Below are 17,158 nucleotides of genomic sequence, written 5' to 3' on the forward strand. Positions count from 1 at the left end.
ACCCTTACCCGAGTGGAAAAAAACCTGCCCAAATAAAGGGCCTCAATCAAAGTTCTGAGATAAATTTGATGACAACAATCAAGGATCTGTCATAAACCAGAAGTATTAAAACACAGAGAAGGATTTCAGGGCCCTATGTTCACAATCCATTTTCAACTTCAGTGCTTCACAGTATTATAAAGTGCAAATGGTTCCCTAGTATTGAAGTGATTACAACCTTGTGTGCCATTATTTCAGAATTCCCAAAGGAATGCAGATGAAGGAGTAGCGAGTGCTAGATGCGAAGGGGCAGCACTATTTATACCTTCTTTCAACCCTCCTAGAGTAGTAAATAATGAAGAATACAGTAACAATAAAAGCAAAAAATATAAAAGATATAAAAGCTAATAAAGATTTTCTGGTTTGGAAAAGGTTGCATTCAGGGCACAAGACAAGCATTTCTGGGCACAGTCTATCAGGAGTTTCTGAACTGGGAAAACCATTATTGTCAATTATTCCTCTGTAATGTTTCATGGAAGGCTTCGGCTCATACTGATTAGCAATGTAACGATAGAGGCCGTATTTGGGAGCAGTCCTGTCATTAAAAGAATAGACAAAATATCCCCGTAGATTGACATTATCCAGGGTGAATGCTGCAAAAGAAAACAAAGGGGAGAGGAAAGGAAAATAAATCAGTTATTAATTTATTTAAGAACAATGCTGTGTGCTACTGTATGTTGCTGAGGAAGGTCAGAGTCAAACCCAGATCTGAACTCATCTCCACAGAGAGAGAAGATAGATATGCATACATACATTACGAGGTTATCATTAAAAAGTGAGCATTGGATGACAATTACCATACAGCGTGATCTGTGATTACCACACAGTTTTTCCTTTTAATTAAAATATATATGGTAACTCTGGGGTAATGGTTGGCCTATTAATGCAGGTATGGATCTGTTTGTATAAAACAAACGAACAGTAGTATACCCATGCACAGACATAAACTTATAGTATAACATACAACTTGTGTGGTCAATGAATACATCTTCATTCAAGGGAGTGAAACCTAGGGGCATGGAATCTATCACAGAATGCAGCCAGTGAAATTATCTTTTTAAAGGCATGACAAAAGCAGATTTCAGAATTTTCTGCATGATATGTTGTTTGGGGGGTTGGGATTTTTTAAATTTTCTCTGCTTACCCATGCCCCCAGCAGTGAAGATAAATATGGTGAACACAACCAAGCTCTTTACACAGTGCTTCCAAATGGCAAAAGGGGAGAGTCACATGAACCATTCCTGCCCGTGGCACCAGGAGAGCATACACACCAACATGGGGGGAAGGGTGGAGTTGGAATAGTCAATGTAACCTTCCTCAATTGGTAAATCCTGCTCCATCACATCAGAAATCATTCCAGGACATGCTATGTGTATCAACCCCATCTCCTCAAATTGCCCTGTGATTTTGGACTGAGGTGACCTGAGTCATTAACTGAGTCAGAAAGGTACTTAAGCATAAGTCTAGCTTTAAACACATGAGCAGACCCACTGAAGTCAAGTTAGGCATGTGCTTAAGTACCTTGCTGAATCAGGACCTGTCAAACATGGACTATTCAGCTGACATCATCTCACAGTGTATCTTCAACTCACATAAGTAAAGTTATGCATGTGCACAAGTGTTTGCAGGAGAAGACTCTTACTGAAAGGTACAGGCTTCTTGGCAGCAGGCCGTGCAGTTGGCAAGGAGAGTCAGACTGAGGTGAGGCAATTAGTAAGGCTGGTGTGTAACGCTGGTGGTAAATTGCCCCTTAGCACAGGTAGGGAATATCCGACAGCAAATATTGGGATCTTTGTTGTAAAGTTCTGTACTATCCAAGTACCTGTAGGTTGGAAGGCCCAGAGCCTCAAAAGTATTTAGGCACCTAACTCCCATTGGATTCAAAAGGAGTTAGGCACCTTAATACCTTTGAAGATCTACACCAAAGCTTTTAAAGGTCGGCAACATGCAGCTTTTTGGCAGATGTCTCCCACTGCACAGTATGGCTTATACTTACAGCACTGTGCAAATTATTTTTATTTCAAGGTGATGTAAAAACATTATATTGGGAGACATGAGGCATTATTTAAAACTGGTCTTTTTGGATAACTAATTTAACTGTGTGTGCAACATTACACAGGTAGAGTGGAAGACAAGTGCTTATTAATTTTGTAAATAAATCTAAATAAATAACTAAGCTCCTCCCTCCAAATCCTTGTGAGGGACAGAAGTAAGCTTTTTTGTTTCAGTTTCTCCATCAGTAAAATGGTGATACTAAGACAGAGAGGTTGAAGGACTTGCCCAAGTCGCACAGAGTATGAGAACTGTGATAAGGAGTCAGGAATTCCTGGCTACAAGTCCTGTGCTCAGTCCACTAGATCATACTGCTCTCCAAAGGCAATGTTTATTTTTATCCCCATACACACAAAATGTAAAGGGAAAATATTTTCCTGTGCTATTTTTTCTGGCTCATACACTTGTGTGTTATTTCACTGAAGTTGAAGATGTAAGCTATGCAAAATTGCATACAATCATTCAGAACCTGCTATAAACATTGCAGGCACAAAACTGACATCTAACCCAGTTTCAGTCCTAAGGAAAAAAACTGAAAAGAAAGTATGTTTGCTTAGATTCATGGCTGGTGCAAATGGAGGTTACTTACCTGTAACTGGTGGTATCTCGAGATGTGTGGACCAAGCAGTGTCTGTTGGTCTGCACCTGCACCGTAGCTCTCCGCATGCACCGAACCAAGGGCATAAAAGGCAGCACAGAACGTGTTCCTCCAAAAACGGTCTAATTTAAATTACTGTGCTTGCCCCTGCGTAAACCACCACTGTCTCAGCCAGTTGGGCACTATAAGGATGACTTGAGCCCTGTCTTGATGGATTTTCTATAGAACCTGTGGTATTAAAGGAACGGGAGGTAAGGCATCTCTCAGGTGATCCTTCTGTGATAGCAGCTTATTGTCTCCCATCGAGCACTTGCCTAGGGGAAGTTTCTCGATCACCTGTGAGACAAAAAGCTTGCAGGACAGCATTTCCCATTGAGTGAAGACCTTGTTGAGAACTGAATTGTGAAACTTTCATTTGTGGTTCATGGAAAAATGTCTGGTGAGACTGTTCACTAGGTGAGAACTGGTGAGTTCTGCACCCCGGTAAGTGTACTGCTGAAAGGGTTTATGATGGCTGATGCACCTATTCCAGAGGTTGGCTGCCTCTATACCAAGAAGGAGAGATCTCGTTCCCCCTGAAAAGGAACCAGGAGGAGGTTTGTGGATAGGAGTTGCCAGAAACTCAATCAGGTAGCTGCTGTGAATAACTTCCAGTACCCATTTGTCGGCAGTTAGGGCCTTCCGGTTGCAGACAAATTGAGTAAGGCAGCCTCAAAAATCTGAAGAGGGCAATGATGTGGCATCAGTAAAGGGAAGGAGGTCTTGACAGTCCTATTCAAAGAAGCTCTTTGGCTGAGGGTCAGAGTAAGATACAGTGGTAGATGCTGCAGGGGCTGCATTCCTGGGATGATAAACCTTCTGTCTTTTACATGGTGGTTCCTGAGGACATTGATGCGAACAGGGCTGAGGAGGCAGTCTCACCCTATACCCTGTCTGTGATGTTTTCTCTTGGGGGTTGGGGTATACATCCTAGCGAGCAAAGAATTGTTCTAAAGTCCTTGAGGGAGTGGAGAGATTCATTGGTCTTCTTGTGGAACAGACTGATCCTATCAAAGGGCAGATCCTGGATGATACTCCGCATCTCGCTAGGAAAACCACAAGTCTCTCCCCATAACAACCTCTGGAGGCAATGTCCGCAGCATTCACCATGACCTGGAGGGAAGTTCTGGCCACCAATTTGCCCTCGTCAATTAAGGCCTGAAAGTGGGCTCTATCCTTTTCCGGCACCTTGTCCTTGAAATTTAGAAACAGCATAATTGGTAAAATCATATTTGGCTATGAGGGCCTGATAGTTTGAGATCCTAAACTGGAGGGAGGTGGAAGAGAGGATTTTTCTTCCCAGAAGATCAAGCTACTTCTGTATCTTATCAGAGGGAGTAGCCATTGGTCCCTGCTGCCTGGATCTCTTGGTAGCCACTTGGTAGCTTAGGCAATGGGTGTGAGAATAAAAACTCTCCCCTTTTGGACTGAACAAAGTCCTTTCTGGGATGGGAGAACAAGAGGTAGGAGAGTGCCATGCCATCTTTCCTGGGTCTATAATGGCTTCGTTGATTGGGAGGGCCACCCAAATGGGACCAGAAGGCTCCAAAATGTCCAGCAATCTGTGTGAGGCCACTGAACTTCCTCAAGCTTTATCTGCAGCTTGGAAGCCATCCTGTGCATGAGCTACTGATGTTGCCTGAAGTCATCAGGCAGAGATGGAGAAAATGAAGTCACTGTCTCATCCAGTGAAGACTATGAAATAATGAAGTCACTGCCTCATCCAGTGAAGACTATGAAATCACCCCTGGAATTGTCAGAACCGGCGGATCTGGCCTTCTACCAAATACTGCGATGGGGCCGGTTGGTGTTGGCGGGGCAATGGTAAATATGGCTCATGTACCGAATCCCATGTGTCTACGGTAGGTGTCCTAGGACCCCCAATAGTGCCAGTAGATGGGATCAACTGGCAGGGTAGGACCCCATGGCATAAGGTACCACTGGTCCCATAGCCAGTCATATCTGGCCAGGACGCTGATCTTCTACAACTGCTGTCCAGGGCCACCTCTACCTGGTACCACAGAGACTCCTGAGGAGCTTCAAACTCATCAGAAAAAAAGGCCGGATCCTGGACTACTGGCAGAACCGACAGTACTGATGGCTACATAACTAGGCTGGCAAGCGGGATGGGAGAACGACTCTGCATCCTTGGGGTAGCCTCTTCCTCTGGAGGAAGAATGTCCAGGAACAGAAATGGTCCTGTTAGGAGGGGTGAATGAGGATGAGGAGAGCAAAAATATCCTCCAGGGAGATGTAGGTCTCAGATCACCCTGGGTGTGGGGAGAGTCCATTGGTGGAGCCGTCGGATCCAAAGCTTCCCTGGTCACAGTGGAAGTCAGATCCATCAGGGGCTGTGTTGTTATAGGCACCATGTCAGCTCTAGATATGGACGGGAGCACCAGAGGCTGTTTGTCTTTAGCCTTAGCCATCAGAACTGGTGCCAGAACTGGAGGGTCTGTAGTCTTGCACATCACTTTCTCTTGCTGAGGAAATTTATTCAGGCTTAAGTTCTTAGCACCTGTGTGTGCAGGCTCTCCCAACTTTGATGGGGTTGGAGAAGGATCCTTTCTCTTCAGGGCAGGCTTCAATGAAGATGGTTTGTCCCTATGCTTATGAGAGTGCCCCTTACTGTCATGGGAAGCCTTCTCTTTAGGCTTAAAAGACTTAGCTTCCATTCCTGAGCTCAAGCTCAGAGGGATGCTGCCAGCTTGATAAGGTTGATATACTTGGGGGATGGTCTCCGGCCAAATCTGATTGGAATCTCATTGTCTTCTCCATCAAACCTCAGTCCCTGAATCTTATAACTTCTGGGGGAAAGGAGCGGCAGATACAGCTCTTGGCTTAGATGTGAGCCTCACCCTGGCAGTAGAAGCAGTGTTGATCTTCATCACTCACAGCAAAGGAGTGAGGGCAGGAAACACAGTTCTTGACCCTTGGGCATAATCTCAGCCTTCTCCAGGGAGAAAAATTCCCCCAAGGTGGGAACAAGAAAGGGGAAAACAACAATCTAACTACACGATACCAGAAAAATACTAAAACAAACTACTTACGATATATTTACAGCAATGATGCAGCAGAAAGGCGCTGAGGACACCGAGGATTCTGACTCAGACTATGCAGCAGTAAGAAGGAAGTGAAGAGGCATCAGCCTGCACCACCCGTTATGCCCTCAGTTCGGAGCATGAGGAGAGCTACAGTGCATGTGCGGACCAATGGACACTGCTTGCAAAAAAAGTCCAGACTCGGGCGCAGACTGTGCATGCATATCCACTTGTGGAATACACATAGGGACCATCACTCAAATAAGAACCTATCTCTGTTGACTTCATTGACACCAGACATAAATGTGCTCTATTACATCTAATGGACATCTGAGAGTGGATTTTCTGAGTGATGCAGAAACAGAGCCGTAACTAGGTATTTTTGCGCCCGAGGCAAGAATATAAAATTGCGCCCTCCCCCAGGGCCGGCTCTTCGGTGGCAATTCGGCGGCGGGTCCCTCAGTCCCTCTCAGAGGGAAGGGCCTGCTGCCGAAGAATGAATGAAGCGGCAGCGGTAGAGCCTGTGATTTTGGGGGGTCTAACTCATAATTTTTGACTGCTTGGGCTGGTAATGTTGCTTCCAAGATGGTCTTTGGTTCCAGTCCAGTTCCAATCCAGAGAGGGACTCACAGGTTAAGAGAGGAGGGAGGTGCTGGATATCAGCAGTGGCCACTAGGGATCAGCATGTGTCCTGAGAATGCTGGGAGTTCAGGTTTGCAGGGCAGGATCAGGGGCGGCAGGTTTGTAGAAATTTTGGTGGTGCCCAGAATCCGCCCCCACCCAAACTCTGCCCACCCACCCAAGGCTCTAGGAGGGAGTTTGGGTGAGGGAGGAGGTCTAGTGTGCAGGCCCTAGGCTGGGGCAGGGGATTAGGGTGCAGGCTCTGGGAGGGAGTTTGGGGATAGGAGGGGTGCAGAGGTGAGGGCTGTGGGTTGTGGCTGCAGATGAGGGGTTTGGAGTGTGGGAGGGGCTCAGGGCGAGAGTAGGGGTGAGGGCTCTGTCTGGGGCTGGGAATGGGAGATTTGGGGTGTGGGAGGGGCTCAGGGCTGGGGCAGAGGGTTAGGGTGTGGGGGGTGAGGGTCCTGGCTGGGACTGGGGGTGAGGTGTTTGGGGTGCTGGAGGGGCTCAGGGCTCAGGAAGAGGGTCAGGGTGTGGGGGGATGAGGGCTCTGGCTGGGACTGGGGATAAGGTGTTTGGGGTGCTGGAGGGGCTCAGGGCTTGGGCAGAGGGTTAAGGGTGCAGTGGGGGGGTGAAAGCTCTGACTGGGGGTGTGGGTTCTGGGGTGGGGCAGGGCTGGAGATGAGTTTGGGGTGCAGGCAGGCTGCTCCGGGACAGGGGCCAGAGAGGAGGACTCCCCCCAGCCCCCTTCCCTGCTGGCAGCAGTAAGCTCTGGGGGAGGAGTCCCGCTTTCCTGCCCCCCCAGCAGCACACTCACCCCCACCACTGTCACTGCATGTGCTCCTAGGGTCCCTCTCAGGTCCAGGAATCTTCCTCGCCTCCCCCATGGTGGATGCCAGGGGGTGCTGCATGTGCCTCCTCCCCTGCTGTTGCCCCTGACTGTAGCCTCACTGGGGGTGAGGGATGGGGCTGCCTCCTTGCCCAATATGGGGCAGGAGTGGTGACTGCGGGCGGGGGGGGGGGGGGGGACTGTGCTGCTGGAGGGTCCCATTGGAAAATGAAAGGGTCTGAGGGGGAAGGGCAGGCTCAGAGTCAGTCTGCCCTGGCAGTCGAGATGGGGGGCGCTAGGACCCTGTGGCAGCAGTTGCTGCAGGGGAGAGACAGGGACTGTCTGCTCCTTTCTTCCCCCCCCCCCCCCCCCCCACTCGCCTCGCCCTTGTTACGGCACTGTGCAGAAAGCAGGATTTGTCTTAATTATTTCAGAGGGCTAGAAGTAGGTATGGACCCAAACCAAAATCCTTGATTTAAATACTCGAGTACTTTGAGAAAAATTCAGTCTGGATCTAAATTTGATTCCAGACTCATATTTTGCACCTGCATTCTATCCCTATAATGGGCCATATCAAACATGCAAATCCCAACACCCCACAAACTTTGGGATCTAGGTGCAACTTTTCTGCACCCTAGTTAGGTGTAAATTGGCCAGGGGGAAGATTTGGGATTTGAAATCAGAGCCACAAAGAGGCAGAAATCTGTTCTAGATGGTGGAAACAGTGTAGGACAGAATTTACTGTTCAATACAAAGAGCTAAGGGGTGCGAGGGAAATCACAAACATTCTACTATATAAGAAAAGCAGGGGGTGGCTGGAGAAAACAAAGAGGCTAATATTCAAATAATAAGTGAAAGAAGACTCTGGATAAATATTGATGAGGAAACCTTGTCCTGAATTCTGAAACGGAAAGCAAGCCAAGAAAGATTACTGAGAATTGGGTTGATGTATTCCCACTCTTGGATATAAGTAAGTAGAGCTCTGCAAATCCACGGATATCCGCTTCATATCCATGGACCATTTTTGCAGATATTGGATCGGATGCGGATACAAAAGGGCTCTACCAATGCGTGCTGCTGCTGCCACCGCTCAAGCCCTCTGAGCAGCATGTGATGCTACGCCTCTTACCCTGAGCCCCCCATGCCGCCCCTTACCCTCAGTCTCTGCCCTCCCGCCATCTCTTGCCCCCCTGCCCCACCCCACTTGCTCATCTCTACCCGCACGGCTCTCCCCCTCCCGCTCGCTGGCCCTTAGGGCTTTTAAAATGATGGGGCCTGGTGGGCGGAGTGGGGCAAGTGCCCACGCTTCGAGCCTGCTTCCTGGTAGTAGGGGGGGTATTGCAGACTGCAGGCCCCATAAACCCCTAATCTGCCTCTGGCTCCCTTGTCCCTGTTTCCAGCACCCCTGACCTCCTACCATCCAATGGGGAATTTGCTTGGCAGCTTCCCTATACCCAGCGTGTGGCTCCCACTCTGCATTTTGCATCCCAATGGTGATGGATCTCAAAGGCAGGGAAGCAGCTGGCTGCAGCTCATAACCTATGAGTCACATAGGCTATGACCTGCACACCGCTGCTTCCCCACCTTTGAGATCCTACTTCCAGAGAAGGTGGAACTTGAGTACAAACCTCTCATGCCTCATGCGATGCTTGCTGTATCTCCACATAACTCTGCAAGGGGGAACATACAACCTAGAAACCCATATAATGCAGCAACCACACCACCACATCTCATCTGTCTAAGGGAAATAAAATCACTGGAAATACCCCAGGCATGTAGTTCTTGGAGGCATGATCTGGTGCAATATTTGTTATGTTTTGTGCTGCCTGTATGAGAGTATTCTCCATCCTGATGTGCTGTTCACAGGCTGCACTGTGTCACTCCTTCCAAACACAAACACAGCCGTGTCCTTCAGTGATCACCAGGAGGTGCTTGCCCATTTACAGTGGCAAGCCTCTGACATAGGAGGCTGGCAGGGGTCAAGGAATCCACTGGAAATAGTGAAGGTTTAGTTGTGGTGGGGCAACTTTGAACAACATATAAAAGAGCAGGACAAATGTAGCAGTATTTAATTTAGCTGAGAGAGGAAAAAGCTATTCCTGAAAACTGCGATTGTCTGATTAATTTGGTTACTTTACCTGTAGCAGATATTTTAGAATACTGTATCTGAAATAAAAAATATTTTGCTTTTTACTCAGATCAACAGCAATAATATTCTTTTCTAGTTGATACAGCAAGATCAAACCAAAGGCCAATTTGGCAGCTTCCTAGGAACCAGAACCCATGGTGCATAGAAAGGGAGAAAATGCAGTCTCCCTCACTATTGATACGTAGGAATGGCCAACAGACCCTACAAATCCCCTTATGCAATCTATTTTGAGTCATGCTTCTTCACAGACCACACCTCCTTATTTAAAATGAGGTTAGCCACAGACTGCCTATTAGAAATCTATGGGCTGAATTTGGATCATGAGATGTATCTTATCCACCCTGAGATACAGAGGCAGTAATTTAGCTAAAAAAATGCTTAGTAGATAGATGACTAGTTTCTGGATTGATTTCTATCATCAAGCCCATTCAATCATGCTAAATTTAGCCCTGTAAATGTATTGGGTGCGTAGATGCTTTTAAAAATCCCAGTAGGCACCTAAATACCTTTAAAAATCTGGTCCCTACCTCGTGGAAGCACCAAGAGTTTTGGAGGGATCTGAATGAGGGAAAAGTAAGGGAATGTCTACACTGCAATCAGCATGGACTTCAGTGCGGTCTAGCTGTCCAATTAAGTACCCAGGGTCCCAGGTAGGCTCCTACAGCCCATGCTGAAGCCCATGATGCTGTGGATTCACTTCAGCTAGTACACACACTAGCTACATTAAAAGCTAACTCAGGTATGTCTAAACATGGTGCAATCACACCTCCTACTGTAGTGCAAACATATCCCAAGAGCTCATTTCAAGTGTATGGACAGTGTGGAAGAAAACATGAGACTCACAGACTTTAAGGTCAGAAGGGACCGTCATGGTCATCTAGTCTGATCTCCTGCACATTGCAGGCCACAGAACCTCACCCACCCACTCCTGAAATAGACCCTCTAACCTCTGACTTAGTGACTGAAGTCCTCAAATCATGGTTTAAAGACTTCAAGCTACAGAGAATTCACCATTTACACTAGTTTAAACCTGCACATGACCCATACCCCATACTGCAGAGGAAGGCGAAACCCCCCCAGGATCTCTGCCAATCTGACTGAGGGGGCGGGAGGGGGAGGAAATTCCTTCCCAACCCCAAATATGGCAATCAATTAAGACCCTGAGAATGTGGGCAAGACCCACCAAGCAGATACCTGGGAAAGCAATATCTGCAGTAACTCAGAGCCCTCCCAATCTAGTGTCCCATCTCCGTCCGTTGAGGATTTTTGCTACTGGCAGTCATTGATGGGCCACATGCTATTGTAGGCAGTCCCATCATACCATCTCCTCCATAAACTTAAGCTCAATCTTGAAGCCAGTTAGGTTTTCTGCCTCCACTTGTCTCTTAGGGTAGATGTATGAAAGCAAGTGTAAAGTCTTGATGGCAAGGGCAAGTTTTAACTTGATACAGAGAGCAAGGGGAGCTAGTGCAGAGATGTGAAAATGGGGCTTGCGTGTTGTGACTGGAAAGATAATGTGTGTTCTGGATGGACAGTGTGAGTGATACCCTACATGACACAATCACGTGAAGAGATAAGGGAATGCGCAAGTGTTTTAGCCAGCAGAAAAGACAGGACGGACTGAATTTTTATAAATTGTGAAAGACGTAGTGGCAAGACTTGGTGATGGCCTAAATGGGCAGGGAGAAGGAGGAGGAATTAAAAGTGACCCCCAGGTTGGAAGCATGAATGACAGGCAGGATGATGGTGTTGTCAGCAACCACAGAGAAAGTATTAAGAGTTTGGTTTTGGTCATGCTTATCTTGAATTGGAGACAGGCCACCCAAGATGATGTGCTGGAGAGATGGTCAGATATGTAGCACTGGTCAGAAATAGTACGCAGAGGTAGACTGGTGAATTGGTGTGAGGAGAGGACATCACCCATGAATAAGGTGTAGGGAGAAAAGGAAGGGACTGTGTACTGAGGCCTGTGGTACTCGAACAGAGAGGGGGAAGAGAAAGAAGCACCAAAAGAGATGATGAAAGGAGCAGTCCAGGGGTGGGGAGGAGGGTAGGAATCTCATGAGCAGATTTTGAAGCTATTCACACCAGTTACTTAAAGATAGATTTTTCCTCTTCTGCTTTATTAAGAACATGTGGAAGTAGATCTGACTTCCTACTGCTTAACAACAACTGATTTATGAACCATAGAATAAGTTATCCATTATAAAGTATAGCATAACTACATGTTAGATGCTGTTAGATGCTAATTTTTTTTCAATCATACACTATGCCAAAATGTATGCTAGTACTTTCAGTGTATAAACTTTGCATGGATTCCTTACCTTTTAAAGCTTCATTGATATAATTTTGTATGTAATATACTCTCAGTTTATCTTGAACCATATTCTGATCATCATCAATTCCATTGGCTGTAATATAAACTGGGACATCCCCATACTTGGATTTAACCCACTTGAGCATTTTGCGCAGTCCCCAGGGCACCACAGCGGCTCTGCTTGGGGAGTTCAGCCATGTGATGTCTTTTATCATTTGAACTTGAAGATAGTGATCATACTTCAGTGCATCTTCTTTTTCCCAGTCCACAAGAATAGTGGTGTAATGACTTAAGGCAAAAAAATCAAATGAGCCTTGGATTAATTTCTTTTCTTCTTCAGAGAAATAAGGCAAGTGGAAATTGTATAAATCAATGCTGTTTCTTTGGTGAAGCCATTCTCTCATCACATGTGGATAGTCACCGTTCCCAAAGATGGGCTCAGCAAGCCAGCCAATGTCAAATTCTAGAACTCTATCAGCAACTTCTTGGTCATTTTTGGAAAAAGGACAGGCTGGCTCTACCCAATCAGCTTGCAGAGCTATAGATATTTTACCTTTCTGAGATCTTCTAAATTCTTTGTCATACACGTGCCAGGCTTTAGCATGGGCTTTCAACAGATTATGCCCTGCAGAGTATGTCAGGTTCCTCACATAGGGTTCATTCATTGTAATCCAAAATTTGACATGGTGGCCCAAACTTTTGAAGCAGAGCTTGGCATACTCAACAAAGGCTTGAACAGTCTCTGGGTTCTCCCAGGCTCCATATTTGGCTAGCACAACAGGAAGCCCTTGGTTCTCAGCCATAGGTTGCCATAAAGCTACAACAGGAGTTATATTAACTCTGAGAAGTTCACTAACAAAACACTGATAATAGTGCAAGAATGTGTGGTTGATTTGAGACAGGTTACCCAAAGGGAGAATCAAAGACCATTTCAGTGAAAAATGAAAATGCGTGACATGCATTTCCTGCAGCAGCGAGATCTGGAGCCTGATGGCAGCAAAGTCAACACAGTGACGCTTACGTTTTGGGGTAGCAACTCCATCAACTTTAATAAGCTTCTTAGTGTGGTGAACATCCCACACGTATACATTAGTGTCAAGGAATTGGGTGGGGGTTGTGTCTACCTAAGAAGGGAAAAGAAACACACAAGATTCAATTTGTTAGTTCTGATTACATAGAAAATTCATAACCATCAGACAAGGTTTATTAAAAGATAATCACAAGTAGAATATTTCTTTTAATTGATGCTGCCTCTAAGATGAACACATTTTCCCTTTTAGCATCTCCCTCATACATCTCTGATGCCATCTTTGACTCATATGAATGAATGCATCTTAATATTGTGAGGTCCAGAAAATGCCAAATATATGTAGCACCTTCACCCGACTTTTATAAAAAGCAAAGTATTAGCGTATGCCTTCTGTTTACACTCTCCCCACAATGCTCAGTTCTGTGAGGGAAATCAGGGGCTGCTCAGGGACAAAAAAGCAAATCCAGAGAAGGATAATAGAGTAAAGTCTGTACTCATTTTTAAAATAATTTCTTTAAAGTTTAAAAGGCTATATTTTAGGGCTATTTGTACACTATACATTACCATAAATAAGCCTTCCTTTTTCCTGTAAGGTGGAACAAAATAAATAATAAATGAAACATGAAGAAGAATTAAACAGTTTCCTTATTTGAACCTGTGCTAAAAGAGAAATAGGTCTCTGAGCTTGATTTTCAGCATGAATACAATTGACGGGTAAGAATTTTGCTTCTTGCTAAAGAAATGTCCTTTAACTGCACTAGCATATTGAACTAAAAAGTTCCTTCACTTTTACAACATTAAATTGGTTAAAATAGCATGCTGTTGATTTCTGAGTCATATTTTTGCTCTGATATCAGAGTTATGCCAATGTGCATCACTCTAACAATAAGCAAATTTTCCACAAATCTTTTGGGCCTGAGAGGAACACCTGCATTACCCACTGAAATCAATGAGAGTCTTACAACATCACATTTTCATTTTTTAATAAATACCATGATCATAAAAAGGACTCTAAAGGGAGGGAAAGAGTTACTTAGAAGATTTTATTATGTGTATTTTTTTTTTCTCCTTCCTAGTCCAGTTTACCTTTCAAAGGAAAGACCCAAACTATAAGACACAGTTCCTACATATACATCTACCTATGTCCACTATTTTTCTTCTTAAATTAACCCTCTGAGCATAAGTTTCCCTGTCGGACCTTTTGTTTCAAAAGCAGGGTCAACCTAAACCCACTGTTGAGCCTGTAACTGAGACTGTAGAATTGTGCAGAGCAGCTGCAGATCACTTGCTCTTTTCTCTGGAGAGGTCAGTGTTGTGCTTACAGAGGAAAGCAATAAAAAACAGCATGTCAGAGGGAAATTGCTTTTCTGGAGAATTGTCCCTTGTAGATTACTAAAGCATGCATTTCCACTAATACTGTGGGAATGCTGTCAGAAATGTTTTTCCACTATGATGCATCTACAAATCACTCTACCTCAGCCTTACAGCACAAAATGTTTGAATATCCTTTTGAAGTGAAAATATCCAGAGTTTTAAGGGTTCTTTTAAGTGTCTTGAACTAACAGACTCAGTAACTTTACAACTGTTATTGATCCCAAAGGTAGTAGTGCCATTTCCAGTCTCAACTTATTTGGGACCAGAAGGACAATGATTGCTGAATTTTCTTAAAAATCAATGCATCAGATAAGGAGGTTGCAATGTTTCTCAATAGTGTGAAGTTAGAGCTTACTTTTAGGGTATGAAACAAAACCAAAAAAACCCCCCAAACCTATGCTCCAGCTCATAGGTGCTGGAACTAGGGATGCTGCACCCCCTGGCTTGAAGGGGTTTCCATTATATACAGGGTTTACAGTTGGTTCAATGGCTCTCAGCACTCCCACGATAAAAATTGTTCCAGCATCCCTGCTCCAGCCTTCAGAAAATTTCTGTCTTTGTGGAAAATCTAAATTAAAAATTTTGCTCTTGGATCCAATCTGAGAGCTGAATTTTACATTACATCTTTATTGTGGCTACAGGAGCCCTACAGACCAAACAGTATCTGAGAATTATATAGTCATATTTTCAGAGACCACAACCTGTCTATAATTTTTGCATGTGAAATTAAGGCTTTAATCGTGAAGGGTTGTCAGAGGTAACAGATCTAGCTGGAGAAAAAAACTGAAAACTAAGAAGAGAGTCTCAGAGAGGTTGGTTGCTACAAGGGGGCAGTGATGCAGCAGAGGCAGAGACAACACTGCACTGCTGGCAAATGAGGAGCACAGCAGAATTGTCCATTCCTGATACAGAGGTACTTTCCTGTACACTTTCTGCTTCTTTTTTTTTAGCACATAATACCACTAACAATGATGCTGTAGTGCTCATGCAGGAAACATGAACACATTAGGAACAGAACCGAGCAAATAACAGAGTTTTCAGTTTGGGGGCGAACCAAAAAAAAAAAAAAAAAAACTACCATGGAGCCTGGTTCAATTCAGAGCAAAACAAATTTTTTCAAAATTAAAAAAAAAAAAAATCCAACCCCCTGATACCCCCCACAAAAACCTCTTAGGTTGACTTTAAACAATTTATTTTTGTTTTTTCAATTTGTTTTGGTCATTTTCAGGTGTGGTTTTTTAATTGGGCAAATTTGAAAACAAGACTCCATTTTGAAACAAAAAATTAAAATGAAATGATTCAATATGATTAAACCAAAATATTTTAACTTTTTTGATTTTATTTTCCATTTTTGGGGTGGGGGGATGGGGGGCAAACTATTCACCAGATTTGACCCAGATTTGCAAATAGTTTCACAGCCCTGAAAAATGCATTTTTCTGTAAAATTCCTAATGGCAAAAAAAAAAAAAAAAATCACCCAGCTCTAATTAGGAATGGCTTTTAGAAAACATGAGTAATGATGGTTTCGTGACTTTTAACATTTCCAAATACAAGGGTATATTTAAACAAATGTCTTGCCATTAAAAGGAATAGATTTGGATCATAACAACCAAATATGCTGCTGTTAAAACTATGGAGATAAAAATGCCACTTGAAATATTTGCCATTTTCATATATTAGTATCTTTGTGTGGAAGTGATGAACTTAGTAGATAATTATCTTCCAAAATGCATTTGAAAAAGGATGTACTTTTGTTAACTGAACACATAATAAGTGTTCTAGGAAGATGGACATTAGATCACATTTTCTGTTTTTTGTTTATGTGGTGTTTGTTTTTAGAAAATCTGTTATTTATGATATTTAAATTTGGATCCGCTTTCATGGTCACATTTAGGATGCCTGGTGAAAGCTGGGAAGATATTCTGTAAAATGTGCAGCTTTACTAAATTGGTGCTCCCACTACATCATTATGGTAACAGATCTTATATCACCCAAGTAAAAATGATTATATACTTGCACAATACAATTATTATATACTTAAAGAATAATTTGGTTGGAGCATCTATTGACTTTGTCATCAGACTTACCTGAACGTAGTTATCAACAATTCCCCAAGCAAAGTCGCAGGGAAACTTCCCATCTATGGGTTGATTCTCAGGCAAAGGCGGGAAGCCATTTCTCTCGATTAGCTTTTGGTAGAACAAAGCTGAAGACTTTGGCAAAAACTTCTTGTCATGGCTTTGAAAATCAACATAAAATAATCCACGTCTAATGCTGTATCCTCTATGCCATTCAAAGCCATCCATGAGGGACCAAACGGTGTACCCAAAGACATCAACTTCATCATATCTGATGGCTGAGAGGAAAAAAAGCAAGATGACCTCATATTGCTCATTTTTTCCAGATAGAGTATACCATTTAAAAAACGGTTCTAGTATTTGAGCATTAGAACAATGTAGTAGGATAAATAAATGTCTTAAGGCTTGATTCAAATTCCATTCAAAGTCCTTCAATTGACTTCAATGGGCTTTGGATCCAACTCTTACAGTTTACATCCAAGAAGTTATATCGAAACAAAAAAAGTTACCCTGAAGAAATTATCATGAAAAATTTAACACAACTTTTTGGTGTTCTTAGGGATTTGCATTAACTATCCAGGCAATGCGGGTGGTAGTGATAATGCTGATGAGACTTTACTCATTTGATTTTACAGACCCCCTCACATCTGTTATGAGAATACCATTTTCTGGAATAAATATTTGGCGTTTATTAACCCTAAAGTAGGTTGAAGGCCTGTTACAGATGTAAGGGTCGTACCAACATTATTATTGTTGTGACAAGTTCCACTCTGTGATTTAATCTGAGGTTTACAAATGGTTTGCATTTCTATAGATATTAAACACTTAGAATCAGCAAAATGTTCTTAGAGAGGGTCCCGATTCAACAAAGCCCTTAAGTGTGTGTTTAATTTTAAGCGCATACTTAAATCCATTCCTATTTAGCAAAGCATTTAAGCACATTTTAAAATGCTTTGTTAAACTGGGGCCTGTATCAGTATCCAGCACAATTTAG

At 43.7% G+C, this 17,158-nt stretch overlaps 1 protein-coding gene across 1 annotated transcript in view; it reads right to left on the minus strand.

Annotated features, from left to right (window-relative positions):
• Positions 1 to 294: 294 nt before the first annotated feature.
• KL (klotho) overlaps positions 295 to 17,158 on the minus strand; it is a 51,283-nt gene continuing 34,419 nt past the window's right edge. Inside the window, exons 3-5 of the mRNA XM_065422078.1 lie at positions 16,174 to 16,442; positions 11,690 to 12,806; positions 295 to 632 (exon numbers count right to left, since the gene is read on the minus strand). Coding sequence (XP_065278150.1) covers positions 295 to 632; positions 11,690 to 12,806; positions 16,174 to 16,442 — 1,724 coding nt within the window. The remainder of the gene's footprint in view (positions 633 to 11,689; positions 12,807 to 16,173; positions 16,443 to 17,158) is intronic.

The sequence above is a fragment of the Emys orbicularis genome, chromosome 1, assembly GCF_028017835.1.
Source record: "Emys orbicularis isolate rEmyOrb1 chromosome 1, rEmyOrb1.hap1, whole genome shotgun sequence".
NCBI lineage: Eukaryota > Metazoa > Chordata > Testudines > Emydidae > Emys > Emys orbicularis.